We start from the raw sequence: 13749 nt of genomic DNA on the forward strand, positions 1-13749 counted from the left end.
ATTTTTTTGGTAGTATGTATATATGGTTAGAAAGTAGATGCTTAGAATCAAACCCTTCCTGGGCCTGTGTTTTTCATGTTGAAAGCAAGTTTGCTTGTGCACACTCAGTTTCTATAATAAGGTCAGATATCTGTTTCATTGAGTATCCTACTATACACAGTAATCCATACAGAAGTATTTCATGGGCTTTGAGCTGAGTGACTGCAAAGCAGCAGTGGGCAGTCTGAAAGCCAACCTTCTAAAACAGGTCTCCCAGCATCTCTGATCCTTTCTAACATTGTACAGGTTGACTGAATTTAGGTCTGTCTGCACATAGCAGGTAGGAGTAAATTAAGTAGCACTCTTGACTTCTATTTGAGTTCTTCTTGAATATGTGTTATTGGAATTTACTCCCTTTTTCTGATGGTCTCAACTAATATATTGTACAATGGCATTGCAGCTTCCCAATCTGATAAAAATTTTATCTAGTACCTTCCAGAACTGCACTTGCTGTTTTCTTCTCAGTAGTTCATAGGATTTCTGCACTTAATAAATACACCCCAATTGCTTTTCTCCTATTTCATCTCCGTCTGAAAAGGAAGAGAATAAATCAGCCCACACAAAGCTGTGTGTAGCTGCTTTCAGTATCCTAGCATTTGAAGCCAGACAGGGTGTCTTTACACCGTGATGCCCTGTGCCATGTGAATGCCTCTAAAGCAATGGATATGCTCCCTCAGCAGCACAGGGAAGTCCCAGTGCCATGCCCAAGTCTATTTCCAGACACTGCCTCAGAGCATAATCTGTTAATCAAACACAAAAGCTTGGCACGCCATACACAAAAAGCAGTTTCCCTGACCAAAGCAGGCTGTGGTGTCTGAAGGCCTTTCTTTCTGCCCTCCCCAGAGGACATGTCCTTTTCCTGAGTCCCCTGCTGAATCACCTCACAGGCTGCCACTGCTGAGCTTTTTCCTCAGCTGTTCTGTCTTTTCCAATTGAGTTTGCATGCTTCAAGCAAGAATCATGGCAGGTGGATGCTGGTGTAAACCCTTTGGTGCAGAGGGTTTACACCAGATGTAGACGGAGCCGTGAGTTTTGGTTGCACACAAACTTCACAGTTTTTCAAGGGGTGAGGAGGAAGCATTCCCTGCTGATTCTTGCAGGAAGTCAGGATAAATAGAGCTTGTTACCTCACCATGACCCTCCTGCTGCCTCTCCTCCAAAACTTACTGTGCTGCACTGAGTGTAACAGATGCTGCCTGAACGCTTGCTCTGTTTGTCCACTCTGCAATGTTCACTTGGGTTCTTGGTTTCCAATTTCCTTTGCTGTACTAGAAAATTAACACCCTCAGGAGATGCTGTACTGTGCAGCTGGCTTCTCCTGACACTGCAAGAAAGTTCTCCTTGATGCCAGAAGATCTGTAGATAATCCTCTCTTGCGGTTTTCTTACTCTTTGTGTACTTCGTACCACCTTCAGGTATGGGAATGTGGCTTCAGAGCATTTTGAAAGTGTGAGTTATCTTCATGTTCAATTCCAGCCAGCTTTTGTGTGCAAGTCTGAGTGAGTTTTGAAATGCCAGAGCACCTCAGGGCTGCAAAAATATACTCCAGAAGTGATTGTTTCTTACTATTGATTCTCATAGATGCCATTTTGCTGGATGTTATCTTGTAGCTGGTTTGTTTGTTACTGCCATAAGGCTGGGCTCAGGTTATAACATAGCAAAATATATAGAGCAAAGAGAGTGTGGAAGACTACTGATGTGGGACTGCTGTTAGTATTAATAAGCTGATTAGATGGGTAAATTTTCATGTACTTGTGCTTTTCATACTGACTTCTTGATTTCCATGTTTTTAGCTTTGAAATTGCTTAAAAGAATGAAGTGGTCTGTTTCATTTTTATTTAAAATCTGCTTTTTTTTTTCTTTTCTCTCTTTTTTTTTTAATATATGACTGTCTCAGCATGAGCAGTTTCTGATCCTGCAGGTTTAAAGTTGAGTTTTAAAGCAAGCAAGTGTATAAGAATTTTAGTCTTTTTACTGGAACTGAAACCGATAGAATTGTATCCACTTAAAATAGATTCTGTAATAATCACGTGTTGAGATTGGGTTCAGCGCACTGATGTCATGAATAGTTAGGATCCCTTGAAAAGGAATCTGTCAAACAGACTTTGGGGTGAGATGCAAGACTCTTATGCCAAGACCAGTACATGAGACATGCTTTGCTTCCATAGAACACTGTAAACCAGGCTGGATGTCAGAGTGCAGTTCTGTATGATAAACAGTGTGTGTGTGTGCACGCAGCTGGATTACTCTGAAGGTAATGCCTTCTATTGATTTCCATGGAAACTACAACAGGTTCCAAGAGCACAATAACACTATTAATAGAGCAAATTCTCAGCTACTAAATGCTGTTTTTAAGTGTAGTCACCACCATTAGCTGTGCATTTTCGCCAGCGATGAACAAGCTCCACTGTCATAACAGCAACATCCATTTGTAATGTCGTGGGTTGAGATATTAAAGTGGGAGTCATTACTTTTGGAGCAGTCCTCATAAATAGATTTTAAAGCAGATTACTTCCCTTGTAAGGAAGTTATTTGTGATCACATCTATTACTGCAGTGAAGGAACAGATTAGTTTATTCAAAGGCAGCTTAATCTCCTTAAATGTAAATGTAAGTAGCCATATGAGAATGACTTTTTTTGCCCTCTGTCAGTTTTCCCTTCTTCAGGAAGTATCTCCATGATAAATTTGAAAGGTTGGCCCACGTGAACCTAATGAGGTTCAAGAAAGCAAAGTGCAAGGTTTTGCTTTTGAGTCTGGGTTATCCCAGAAACATATACAGTGTGTACACACTGAGTGAAGGACTCCTACAGATTCTGTCTGGGTGGGGAGCTAAGAGAAGACAAACAGCTGCCTTTCTTTTGTCTGCCATGGGGCATTCCGAACACTGGGGCCCCTCACACTTGCAATTAGCATGTGTAGCCCTCTAAAACGAAAGCTGCTAATCCAAAAGTAGCTAAATGACTTGAGGGATTAGAAAAGAGACTTAAGAGCAACTTGCATAGCTGCAGTGCTGTTCTGGAGCTTAGTCGAATTCCACAGAAATTAGTGAAACATTTGAGTTTGTAGGGTGAAGTTCAGTTCTCCTGTTTAGGTGGGGAAATCTTGCTAAGTCCATTATCTACCTTTATTCCGATATTTTTGCAATTCAAATATTAGGAATACTATGCACAAAAATAAGTGCAATCCAAGGTCAGCTTCAGAAAGCTGTAGAAGAATGTTTCATGGAAGTGCCACGGAATAGTTCAGTGATCTCATTCATCCAGTTAGAAAAATACTGGTCATGTGAGTCAGTTTTAGGGTTTAAGTATCCACAGAAAGTATTCTCATGTAAGGTCTTAGATAAGCTTATCTCTATTGAGGGTGAAAGGAAGAAAACGGGTTATGTACACTGTGATGTTTTTATGCATTTCTCCTATTCATCTGATGGTCGTTTAGTTAAATGTTAATCAGGATAAAAAGCGTTTCCTACTCTAATATTAGACCTTTTAAACATACACTGTCTTTGATTCAGGATGCATTCATTATCCCTCGTATTCCCGAGTTATGCTGAAAATGCAGAAAACTAATTAAAGAATAGATCAATAATGTCAGAATTTCACTCAACTAGAATATGTTATAAAATACTAATGTAGGCATGTAATTTATGTGGGTAATGATTTTCTGGAAGGCGTAGAAAATGAGAAGTTGATTACAAGGTAAAATAGCTAAGAAAAAGGGAGATACAAAAATCAGATTATTATTTCTTGTCACTCTGTGTTTTTGGAGGTGATAAGAAATAGAGAAAAGCAGCATAAGAAGAGTGAAACTGTGCTGCTAGAAAACACCTCATCTTGTGATGTCTTCCCCCAGGAAGATGCTTGCCTACGATTTCTATTAGGTTAAGGATTCCAATCCAGGAAAATAGTGGATGATTTGAAAAAGGAAAGGTCATTTATGTTTGGTATTGGATTATTGTGCTATAAATCTACATTCAGATCTGTCCTGCTGTAAGTTTCTCTGAGCTGCTGGGCATGCTGTTCAATTTGCTGTGCTATTTCCATTTCTCATCTGTGAAGAAGGGATTAGAATGCATCCTCTCTTGTTCCCTTCTCTTCACCTGTTGGTACCTGCCCAGAGGATCACAGAAACTGCCCTTGCTGTAGAGCTGTTTACTGACTAACCCTATTTGCATGCCACCATGTAAAAATAATACTGTTGTCCTCTTAAGATGTTCAGCTTTGATGATTGTCACTACCAATTACATTCAGCATTAAATGAGAAGATGCCAAGACCCCGGGGTATGCAGGATTATCCAATTATTCTACTGTAAATAAAAGCCAAGCACTGATTACTGGTATTTACATACTAATAATCAGAGATTTTGGTTTGAATGAGCTGAAATGTGTTTATCCATGGATGATTTTACTGGTCATGTGTGCTGTTTACAAATGACAATAAGTCATAAGGCTGTAAGTGTAAGAAAGAATCTGCTAAATTCAGCTAGATGTTATTTCCTGAATCACAGTGCTGTTTCCTCCTTCTGGGCATATACATGTAATCCTACTATCTCCAGTGGAATAATGTGATTGCAATGAGAGGTGGAATTTGGCTACCAGAAATCTGTCTTCTGTTCATTAGTGCTCTTCTTCCAGTTTCTGTAACTGAGGGATAGTTATATAGTTTTACACCTGTATGTGCCAGTAGATGTATGTGTGAGTGTGTGTATGTAGATAGAAAGTCTGGTGTGCCTGTCATAAAGTACGATGAACTTCTCCTTCTCAGTATTGTAATTTCCATCATGGCAGTAGCAAGAAATTGAGGTTCTGTTTCAGAGCTCAGGAATGAAAACCATAACATGGAAATATGTATTTTATTTACTGCAGGAAATTCTTACAAGCTCAGTTAAACATAGGCATAGGGAAGCATAAGCTTACGTTGTGAAGTCATGGAACTGAGAGGACGTACTAGAACGATTCCCCTGTCTGTGCTCTAGGCCATTTTCTCCTCTTCCCTACTGATTAGTTTTGAAGATGGGGCACTGAGCTCAATGAGCCTGTTATTGTGACATGTGGCTATTCCTGCTTTCTAAAATGCTCATAATAATAATGATTGTTATTAAGAAGAGGGAAAACAGGTTAGCTGTACTGTGCAAGATTGGCCACACCAAACTGGTATCTCCTACTGAAACAAGAAAATGTGATCACTTAAAAAAATTAAAAAAAAAAATAAAAAATAGACTGTATGTTGTACTGGGACCGTGGGAACCTGAGGAATAAAAGCTGTATCTAAGTATAAAAACCAGTTATCTGCCATAAATTTTGTTATGGCATAAAGGGCTGTGAGGCCTTCTTGTGACCAGGGGAGGTTAGAATCACACGTGGAAGCAGCCACAACTGCTCTGAGGTATGGAGTGCCAATGTTACTCAGAGATCTCTGGGGAAAAATGCAGAATAGAAAGTGTGAAATATTTCTGATGTTCTCTTCCAGCAATCGTTTTTATGTTCCTTGTAATTCATGCAATTTCCGCTAAATTACCCTGCCTTTGTTAAAAGAACAAGAACTCCTTTCCAATACAATTCTTGATAGAATGAATTCATTTAATCTTTGTAATTACTTTGTCTTCAGGATATCCATCTGATTTTAATGTGTTTTTTCCTGTGACTCAATTGCACTACACTGGTAAGAAATTAGTTTGGGAAGTGCTTGCACGTTTGGTGTTGGATTTTGCCCTGTCATGAATGAATTGGTAATTGCAGAGTCTGTCTCCCAGTTTCCATATCAATGAACTAACATAATAATGTACTTGCAGGGTCAAGCTGTTGCTCAGCTCTGCTCAACCATTCCCAATGTTACTGTTTTTGGAACGGCTTCATCTTTCAAACATGAAGCGATCAAAGACTCAGTAACTCACTTGTTTGACAGAAATGCAGACTACGTGCAAGAAGTAAAAAGGTATTTTTATTTTCTCAAGTAAGCGTTATACTGTCTGACAAAGTACCATGAAAAACACTGGGCTGGTCATATATATGGGGAGAGATTACACTATTGAATTCAGGAGCTGAAGTTATTCAAGGAAGCAGCTTAGATCTATGCACTACGAGGAACCAAATAGCAAACATCCCCTTATTTCTTTATAAGCAGCATAAGATTTGCAAAGTAAAACACAGTGGGAATTAAAATACAGATGTTAACAGGAGATTCTATGGTTATCTGTCTGTGTAGTAGCTCACCATAACTTAACAGTGTAAGTTTTCAGTGAATCTGTGTGCTATTCAAGTTTTAGAGGTGTTCTCTAGTGTGACTCCATCTGCCTGTACTTCTGTCTTCTGCCAGGGACTGATAGCAGAGCATGTGACGTCTGTTTTAGTTTCAGATCCTTAGGTTTTGTTTGTTTGCATTTAGATTAGAATCCTGTTGCCTTCTGAAATCCTGTGTGCTTTGTGTGCTTCTGTTTCCATTTATATGCTTTCAAATATCTTTTTTGTTTGTTTGTTTCAGTTTACCTAACTGCATTTAGATAGGGATCTCAGTAAAAAGGTGACAAAACTGTGGAATTAATAGGAAAATCTTAAGGAAAAAAATGTCTTTTTTATTTTACTTGTCAGATAAATAAGAGAAAATGCTTTTTCCTGTATCTTCTATCTGTTAAAATACTGACTTATTCAGTTGGGCATAACAATAAATTTCTCCAAGGATCACTACAAGGCTTAAATTCATGTGAATCCTATTTAAAGTGAGGTTTCTTTCTTCTTTTTTCAGAATCTCAGCAGAAGGGGTAGATATTGTTTTGGATTGTCTATGTGGAGAAAATACCGGGAAAGGCCTCAGCCTTCTCAAACCACTTGGGACTTATATCTTATATGGTGAGTGAAAACAGACACATACATATTTCAGAACTAAAGGGGGGAAGCTTAGGGGAGGCTTTCAGAGAGTAAACTGTCATTTCTATTGGCATGACTTTGAGCAATTCAAGCCTAGGTCTCTGTTACTAAATTCCCAGTCACACACTGAGTGCTCTGCATACTGAGTAAGCACATCTTGCCTGCAGTTCTGCCAGGTTGCCTTGTTGTTTATCGGTATCATCACCACAGTCAACCTACAGGAGTCAGCTGAAGGGATTGCTCAATTCTGCAAATGAAGAATATATCTCTATTGTAGTGGAAAGTGCAATGGCATCACCAATAAGCATTTCTGCTTCCTTGGTCTCACATCCAGTGGCAGTAAAAATGAGTGAATGCTGTCACTCAAGTATCTGCTTGGAATGTACAAGCCCGCTCTGTTTGTAATGCAGTCCCTACCAGTGAATTTCCATTGTTTGTTAGCAGGTTAAAGTGGATGATATGTGTACATTCAGACTTGTAGTAGTCTGACCTTTGATGGTCAGATATATTTATCTATTGATGGAAGAAAGGACATTACTGTGGTGATCAATGCTGTGTATTTATAGAGATTAATGTTATTTTATTGGAATAAATGGAGAGCTACAGAAGAGAATAGTATCAGAATGACTAGCGGCACTTAACCTGTTCCTGGCTTTGAAAGAAAATATCTTGTAATAGAAACAATTCTACTTATAATAAACAGTTCGATTGTCAGTGTGTATTAAGTTGTTTCTGTGTACTCATCTTTTACAGGTTCATCTAACATGGTTACTGGGGAGACAAAAAGCTTCTTCAGTTTTGCAAAATCAGTGAGTGTCCCAGCACTGTGATTCCACTCTGCTTTCCTCTAACCATAATCTGTTCTAAAAGATGTTGCTAAATAGAAGTTTTATGGCTGCATTGTGATCTGACATGTTTAATTCTGATATGACAGCTATACAGGAATTGAATCTGTGTGCAATACATATTCAAGTTGTTATCTATCAGACATACATCTGTAAAAACAAAGCTGGATAAGCAGTGTATAGTTTCCTTGTTTTGAGAACAGTCAGGAACTGCTTGCAAAGGATTGGAGATCCATTATTTCTAGTGCCGAGCCTTAAAACTTGACACAAAAATGGGGTTTATTTCTGCATGTCAGTCATTAGCTACCTGATATTAGCCTGTTAAATAAATTCCTTACCACTTCTCTTGGCTGTTGTTTGAGAACTGACAGATGAGTCATGTAGCGTATCTGCACAGATAGCTTTCTCTGTCAACTTTTTAGTACAGTTTTTGAGGATTCTCTAACCTTGCTGCTGTTTTATCCTTTACAGTGGTGGCAGGTTGAGAAAGTGAATCCTATCAAGCTGTATGAGGAGAACAAAGTCATTGCTGGATTTTCCCTGTTGAACCTACTTTTCAAACAGAATCGAGGTGGCCTGGTCAAGGTTGTGATGGACAAACTCCTAGATCTCTATAACAATAAGAAGATCAAGCCTGTGGTTGATTCATTATGGGCTTTGGAAGAGGTAGGAGAAAAAAAGTATTTCTACCTGTTGAGTTGGGTTTTTTTTATTATTATGTATATGCATTCTTACATGCAGAATTGGTATGTGATCATTTAAGAATGTAGAATGTGAATGGTAGTTGCATGGTTTCTCTTGAGAAGGTGCTGTAACAAAATTCTGCCTGTTTCTTAGTACATCAGCTTGTATTATCATGCATCTGTTAGGATGCAGTAATCATCAGACATAACAAAATGCAATACTATTAATACATTACAGTTCCAAATGGCCTGTGGTTAGTATTTGGAGGCCAGGCTGCTGACTGTTCAGGTGACACTGAAGAGCATGCGATGGATACAGGGAAAGAATACTGAGTTGTGTTGGGATTACATAGCCTTAGACTGTTTATGGAGCATGATGCACTGCGGAGTTCACTGTGGCTTCAGGTGTTAAAAGAAGAAGGTGTGCTCTGCCTCAGGTCATGCTAGTAAGGGAGCTGTGAGCATCTTCATGCAATCTCTGCATCTGCTCCTAATATGCCCCAACATGGCACTTGGTGTTTCCCAGGAGATGCAAATAATCCTGCAGGGTATGGACTCTGTTTTTTCCTCTCCAGCAAAACAGAGAGGAATTACAGCTTCACCAGCAAGCCCTCATCTGTATCTTTCCTGAAGAATTTCTTTAAAGTGTCTGACTGCACTGTCATTAACAGCAACTAAGTTGTGCTGTAGCCTTACTAGCCAGTGGCATAAGGAGTGGCCTTCAGCTCGCCAATTGAACTAGAATGGCTAACTACTGGAGAGAAATCAGGTGTTGCGGTTCAGAGCTCTGGCAAGACAAAAATGCTCTGTCCTTGTCTGAATGGGAGAATGCTCTAAGAGCCTTCTAAAGTAGAACTGCATTCATGTTTTGTTTTTGATGTGGTTTCCCTTATTTACTTAGTAATTAACCTTACAAAGCATTTAAACATTCAAGTGGCACAAGGCTAGATAGGCATTCTGCCTATCTGTTTCTCAAATTTTGGTAATAAAAGGATCATAAGAACGTGAAAAATTACACATGGTAGGCAGATCTTAATAGCCAACATGATGAGAATTTGTTGGGAGACTTTTGTTTGATAACATTTCATCTCACATTTGGCAGTAACATGTACCATCCCTAGCATTAGATTGCAAAATGTGTAAATACATCTGTTAAAGAGTGCAGTCTAGAAAACTAGAGCTCATTTATCACGTCTGCTCATTTTTCATGAGCTATCTGGCAATTTACGAAGAAATTACTGGCTATATCTTCAGGGATATAAGAGTACCAGAGATGTCAATTGCAAAGTATTTCTGAGTGATTTTTCATTCTGGGCTTTATCGTTTGAGGATAAATTTTTGTGGGAATAAAAATAACTTGGGTCATACTCTCAAGATAAAGTTAATATGATGCACAGAAAAGTGTGTCATAGATAAGGAGTAATTGGAACCAGAGTTAGGAAGGGTTGATGTATGTTTTTGTTCAGAGAGGTTTCTTTCTCTTTTTTCTTTCTTTCTTTTCTCATTTAACTAACATCCTTTGGCTCTGCTGTCCGACGTTTGGTTGCTTTTCCTTTCCTATTGAGTAAGCCCGATTTTCTTGAAATGTCCACATTCATTCAACTGTTCTCAGTCCTGTTCATTAGACAGTAACCAGTACGATCACAGTTTTTACCACTGCTGTTTCCTGAGCAAATATCCTGACCTTAGGAGCATTGGGAATAATTGTGTTTGAGTGTGAGTGGCAGATGTGGACTTCAAGCATGGCATTTGGAAAGGAAGGATGTGAATATTTTTTGTGGCAGAATGTCACCCTCTCTCCAAAGGCTCATGGAAGGATGCACTTGTCTTCTGACTAGAAATTGACTCATAGAGTTGAGGCTAAATCCATTAATTGACATAAAAAGGAACATATTTTAAGGAAAAGACTCAAAGGAGCCTTAACCATGAGACATCATTCCTAATGCTTAATATTGAATGCCTAGTTGTGTCATCACATCCAGAAAAGTTTATTACTACATATGAAAGCATTGTATCCATCATGCTTTATTAACTCCGTGTCTGTGTTTATTTTCATGTATTCTTTCTTTCTGCAAATATTAATTCACAAATGAATTGGGTTCCATCCAAAAGCATAATACAATTCCCTTGTCTCTGTCAGATTGTAGAACAGATGATGTCTAGTTGATTGCTGATTAATATTCAAGGTAGTGTTCAAGGATTTTTATAGAGACTTAACTTGATACTATTTGTGTTGAGCAAGGAAGGTTTGTCTGTGTGTCAAGGAGGTCATTCCAATTAGGATGTAATCTTTTCCAGAGTTCTCATTTGTCTTTTTGGGCCTTATCCAAATGCTGTGGAAGTCAGTGAGAGGACTCCTAGGTTCACTGGCCTTTGTTTAGAATAAGGATTACCCTGCCTCTTCAGTTCAGTCGGCTTGAATAAATTTAGCAGTGGGACAGAACATGCTCTGGATGGAATTGGAAGTGACTTAATTTTCTTCAGTGCATCCAATTATTATTGACTCAAAGGAGTTCAGGTTCTAGACTACGGACTATTCTGATGGTGTAAAGCTATTTGTTCATGCTGTTGAGTGTTTAAAATACCAGATAATTTATAGATGAGGCATGCTTAACATACGCTTGTGAAACAAAAAGCTAAGTGTCTAGAAGGATTGCATTTCATCAGGAATAGTAGAGTTTAAAGCAGAATTAGTATTCAATGCAACATACTTAAGGTAGAGGAGGTTATAGAAATAGAAGGTACAGGACTTAGAGTAGTTAAGAGTAGCAATGATAACATGTAAAACAGAACTGCCATTCTGTCATGAAGGTGACTGGAAAATACAGGACATATCATCTTCAAAAATTTCACCTTTGGTGTGTCAGAAAGTCTTTAAATCTGGAATATTTTTTTTCTGCTGATACTATTAAAAAAGCATGCTGATTACAGATTAGTTTTGTGTGCCTGAAGATTCATTGTCTCCTTCTGCCTGAAATGATATAAAGTGGTATAGTATTCATGCCGTGGTAATGGTATCACAGTCCTACACTGCTGTAGGGCCAGTAAGAATGATGAAAAGCCTGAAATCTGTGGAACAGAGTTATTACTTACTCTTTTAAAAAACTAAGAGGATAATCTGATAATATTACTAGATCAGGTACCTTGTATTTGTATTAGGCACTGAATGTTACCCAGTGTCATGAGTTTGTAGTCATAATGTACTATTGATGTCTGTACCAACGTCTTACGTAGGAAATATGCAACAACTGGAGCTTAGATTCAGGGGTATATTGGCACTCAGCTGTGATTGGAATCAGTGGGATCAGAGCACTAAATACATTTCAGAAGACTCTAATTACTGTGCCTTGTGATCAGTGCATCAGATGTGTTTGAGTGGAGAGGCACATATTAACTTAGTTTGTAACAATCACTGCATCATCAGTCTCATTTTTCATCCTGAATCACTGTAAGAGATGCTGCAAGTCTAGCCAGCTCTAAATATTATTCTTTATGCAAGTGGGATTCTTCTTTCTTGGAGCCAGAGCTTTTCCCTGTAGTAAGATGCTAAAGCAAAATCAAGCTGTGTTTAAGAACCTAAACCTGAAAGGAGGGCAGTGCAACTGATCACATTGTGATTTCATTACAAAATACCTGACTTAAATTTCATCAAAGACAAATCATGCCTTTCAGTGATCTCAGCTTTAAGGGAAAAAGCCTTTCATGTATCAGTGCGGGACAACATGGAGAAAACCAACACATTAATTACTTCTAACGTAGGAAGAGGAAAATCTGGTAATATCAGATTAGGCTGGCGCCTTGTTATTAATGCTAAATGTCATCTTGTGCCCTTTTCTTTTCCTTTTCTGTAGTGACACTATAATAGTGGCTTGTGCAGCTGTTTCTTTCCTTTTATCTGCTTGGTGAAAACAAATTCCTCCTTAAAGAAATGACAGCTTCAATGCAACAAAATTGAAACAAGCTTCCTGCATGTATCAGAGCTTACAAAAAGTGGGGGAACTGATGTAGTAGGTTTCAAATTATAAAAAGTGGGAAAAGCAAATTGAGAAGAAAAGCTTGAGTAGTTCAGGGTAACTTGCTGCTGTGTTCATGGTTCAGCTGTACTCAATTAATGACACTTTAAAATTCAGGAAGAGTAAGGGAAAGACATTTCGCTTAAAGTTTACTTCATTAACATTATACGGAATGGACACAAGTCCTGAATTTATGAAAACTGAGCCCTGAGTAAGGTGATTTCAATAAAGGCTTTGCAAATAACCTTTTTTCCCAAGGTACTTAAGTATTAATTAAAACTCCAAATAATTTCAGTGCAATATGTTTACAAGAGTAAACTGTACCTTGGAGGAAAAAATATACCTTAAAAGTAGTGTGGATTAATTCAGCACTGCAGTGTTTTGTGCATATCTGATTATGGAGTTCTTGCTGCTCTTATGTGAATAATTTAATTCCTACCTAATACCTATATAATCTAATTTACTTTTCTTCCCCATGCAGTGCTGCTTAACGTGAGTTTGTATTACTTCCTAATTCTTTCTGCCCTTCCTGACTGGATATCACTGTGTGATGATGTAACCCAGTAGCTTGTTTGTTTTTGCACACTGATGAGAGTAGTGTAACATCACCATGATTTTGTTGTAAGCATGAGACAGAGGAAACAAGACAAGACTTAAAGATGGGTCCATTGTAACACCTCATGTATGCGATATTAGCTGTGATAGTCACAAAACAGGGTTGGGTAAATGAGCTGTTTTAGGAAACTCCTACTTCACTTGTCAAGTTTGTTAAATGTGTATGCAGAAATCAGTTATTTCCAATTACTACACATTGTTTATAAACCCTGCGTAAAATTTTAGCTACGTAAATGGTATGTAATTTAAAAAAGAATTTATTTTAATTTTGTGGGTTTTTTTTCTTTGCAGCTTCTGAAATTGTGTAGGCTGCCAGTTGAATTACCTATGTATATAAACAAAAAAGATTTGTCGTCTAGAGTCTTCATAATGTTGCTTTGCACATGCTGAGATTATTAGTTCGATAGATAGATAACAAGGCAGAGCATGACGTCACTTCCCTGATGTTATATTGCATGTCAGTGGAAAAAATCTTGGGTGAGCCTGACATCTCTGACTGCCAGTTCTGGCTTCCAACAGCTGACAGACAGGGTTCTGTCTTAGTATCACCGAGGGCCTTTGTGATTCAGAGCATGCACTTAGGGGCTCTCATCAGAATTATACCTGTTTCAGAAAGCTGGGTATTAGCAGGTGAACAATATCTTAACGTTTAGGAATGAAGCAGCAGGCATGAAACAGTATTTTGGCAATATT

At 38.3% G+C, this 13749-nt stretch overlaps 1 protein-coding gene across 1 annotated transcript in view; it reads left to right on the top strand.

The window, feature by feature from the left end:
* The window catches only part of VAT1L (vesicle amine transport 1 like), a 41196-nt gene that overhangs the window by 12775 nt on the left and 14672 nt on the right, over positions 1-13749 (top strand). Inside the window, exons 4-7 of the mRNA XM_015874167.2 lie at positions 5829-5971; positions 6779-6882; positions 7654-7709; positions 8217-8411. Coding sequence (XP_015729653.1) covers positions 5829-5971; positions 6779-6882; positions 7654-7709; positions 8217-8411 — 498 coding nt within the window. The remainder of the gene's footprint in view (positions 1-5828; positions 5972-6778; positions 6883-7653; positions 7710-8216; positions 8412-13749) is intronic.

This window comes from Coturnix japonica, chromosome 11 (genome assembly GCF_001577835.2).
Source record: "Coturnix japonica isolate 7356 chromosome 11, Coturnix japonica 2.1, whole genome shotgun sequence".
Taxonomy (NCBI): Eukaryota; Metazoa; Chordata; class Aves; order Galliformes; family Phasianidae; genus Coturnix; species Coturnix japonica.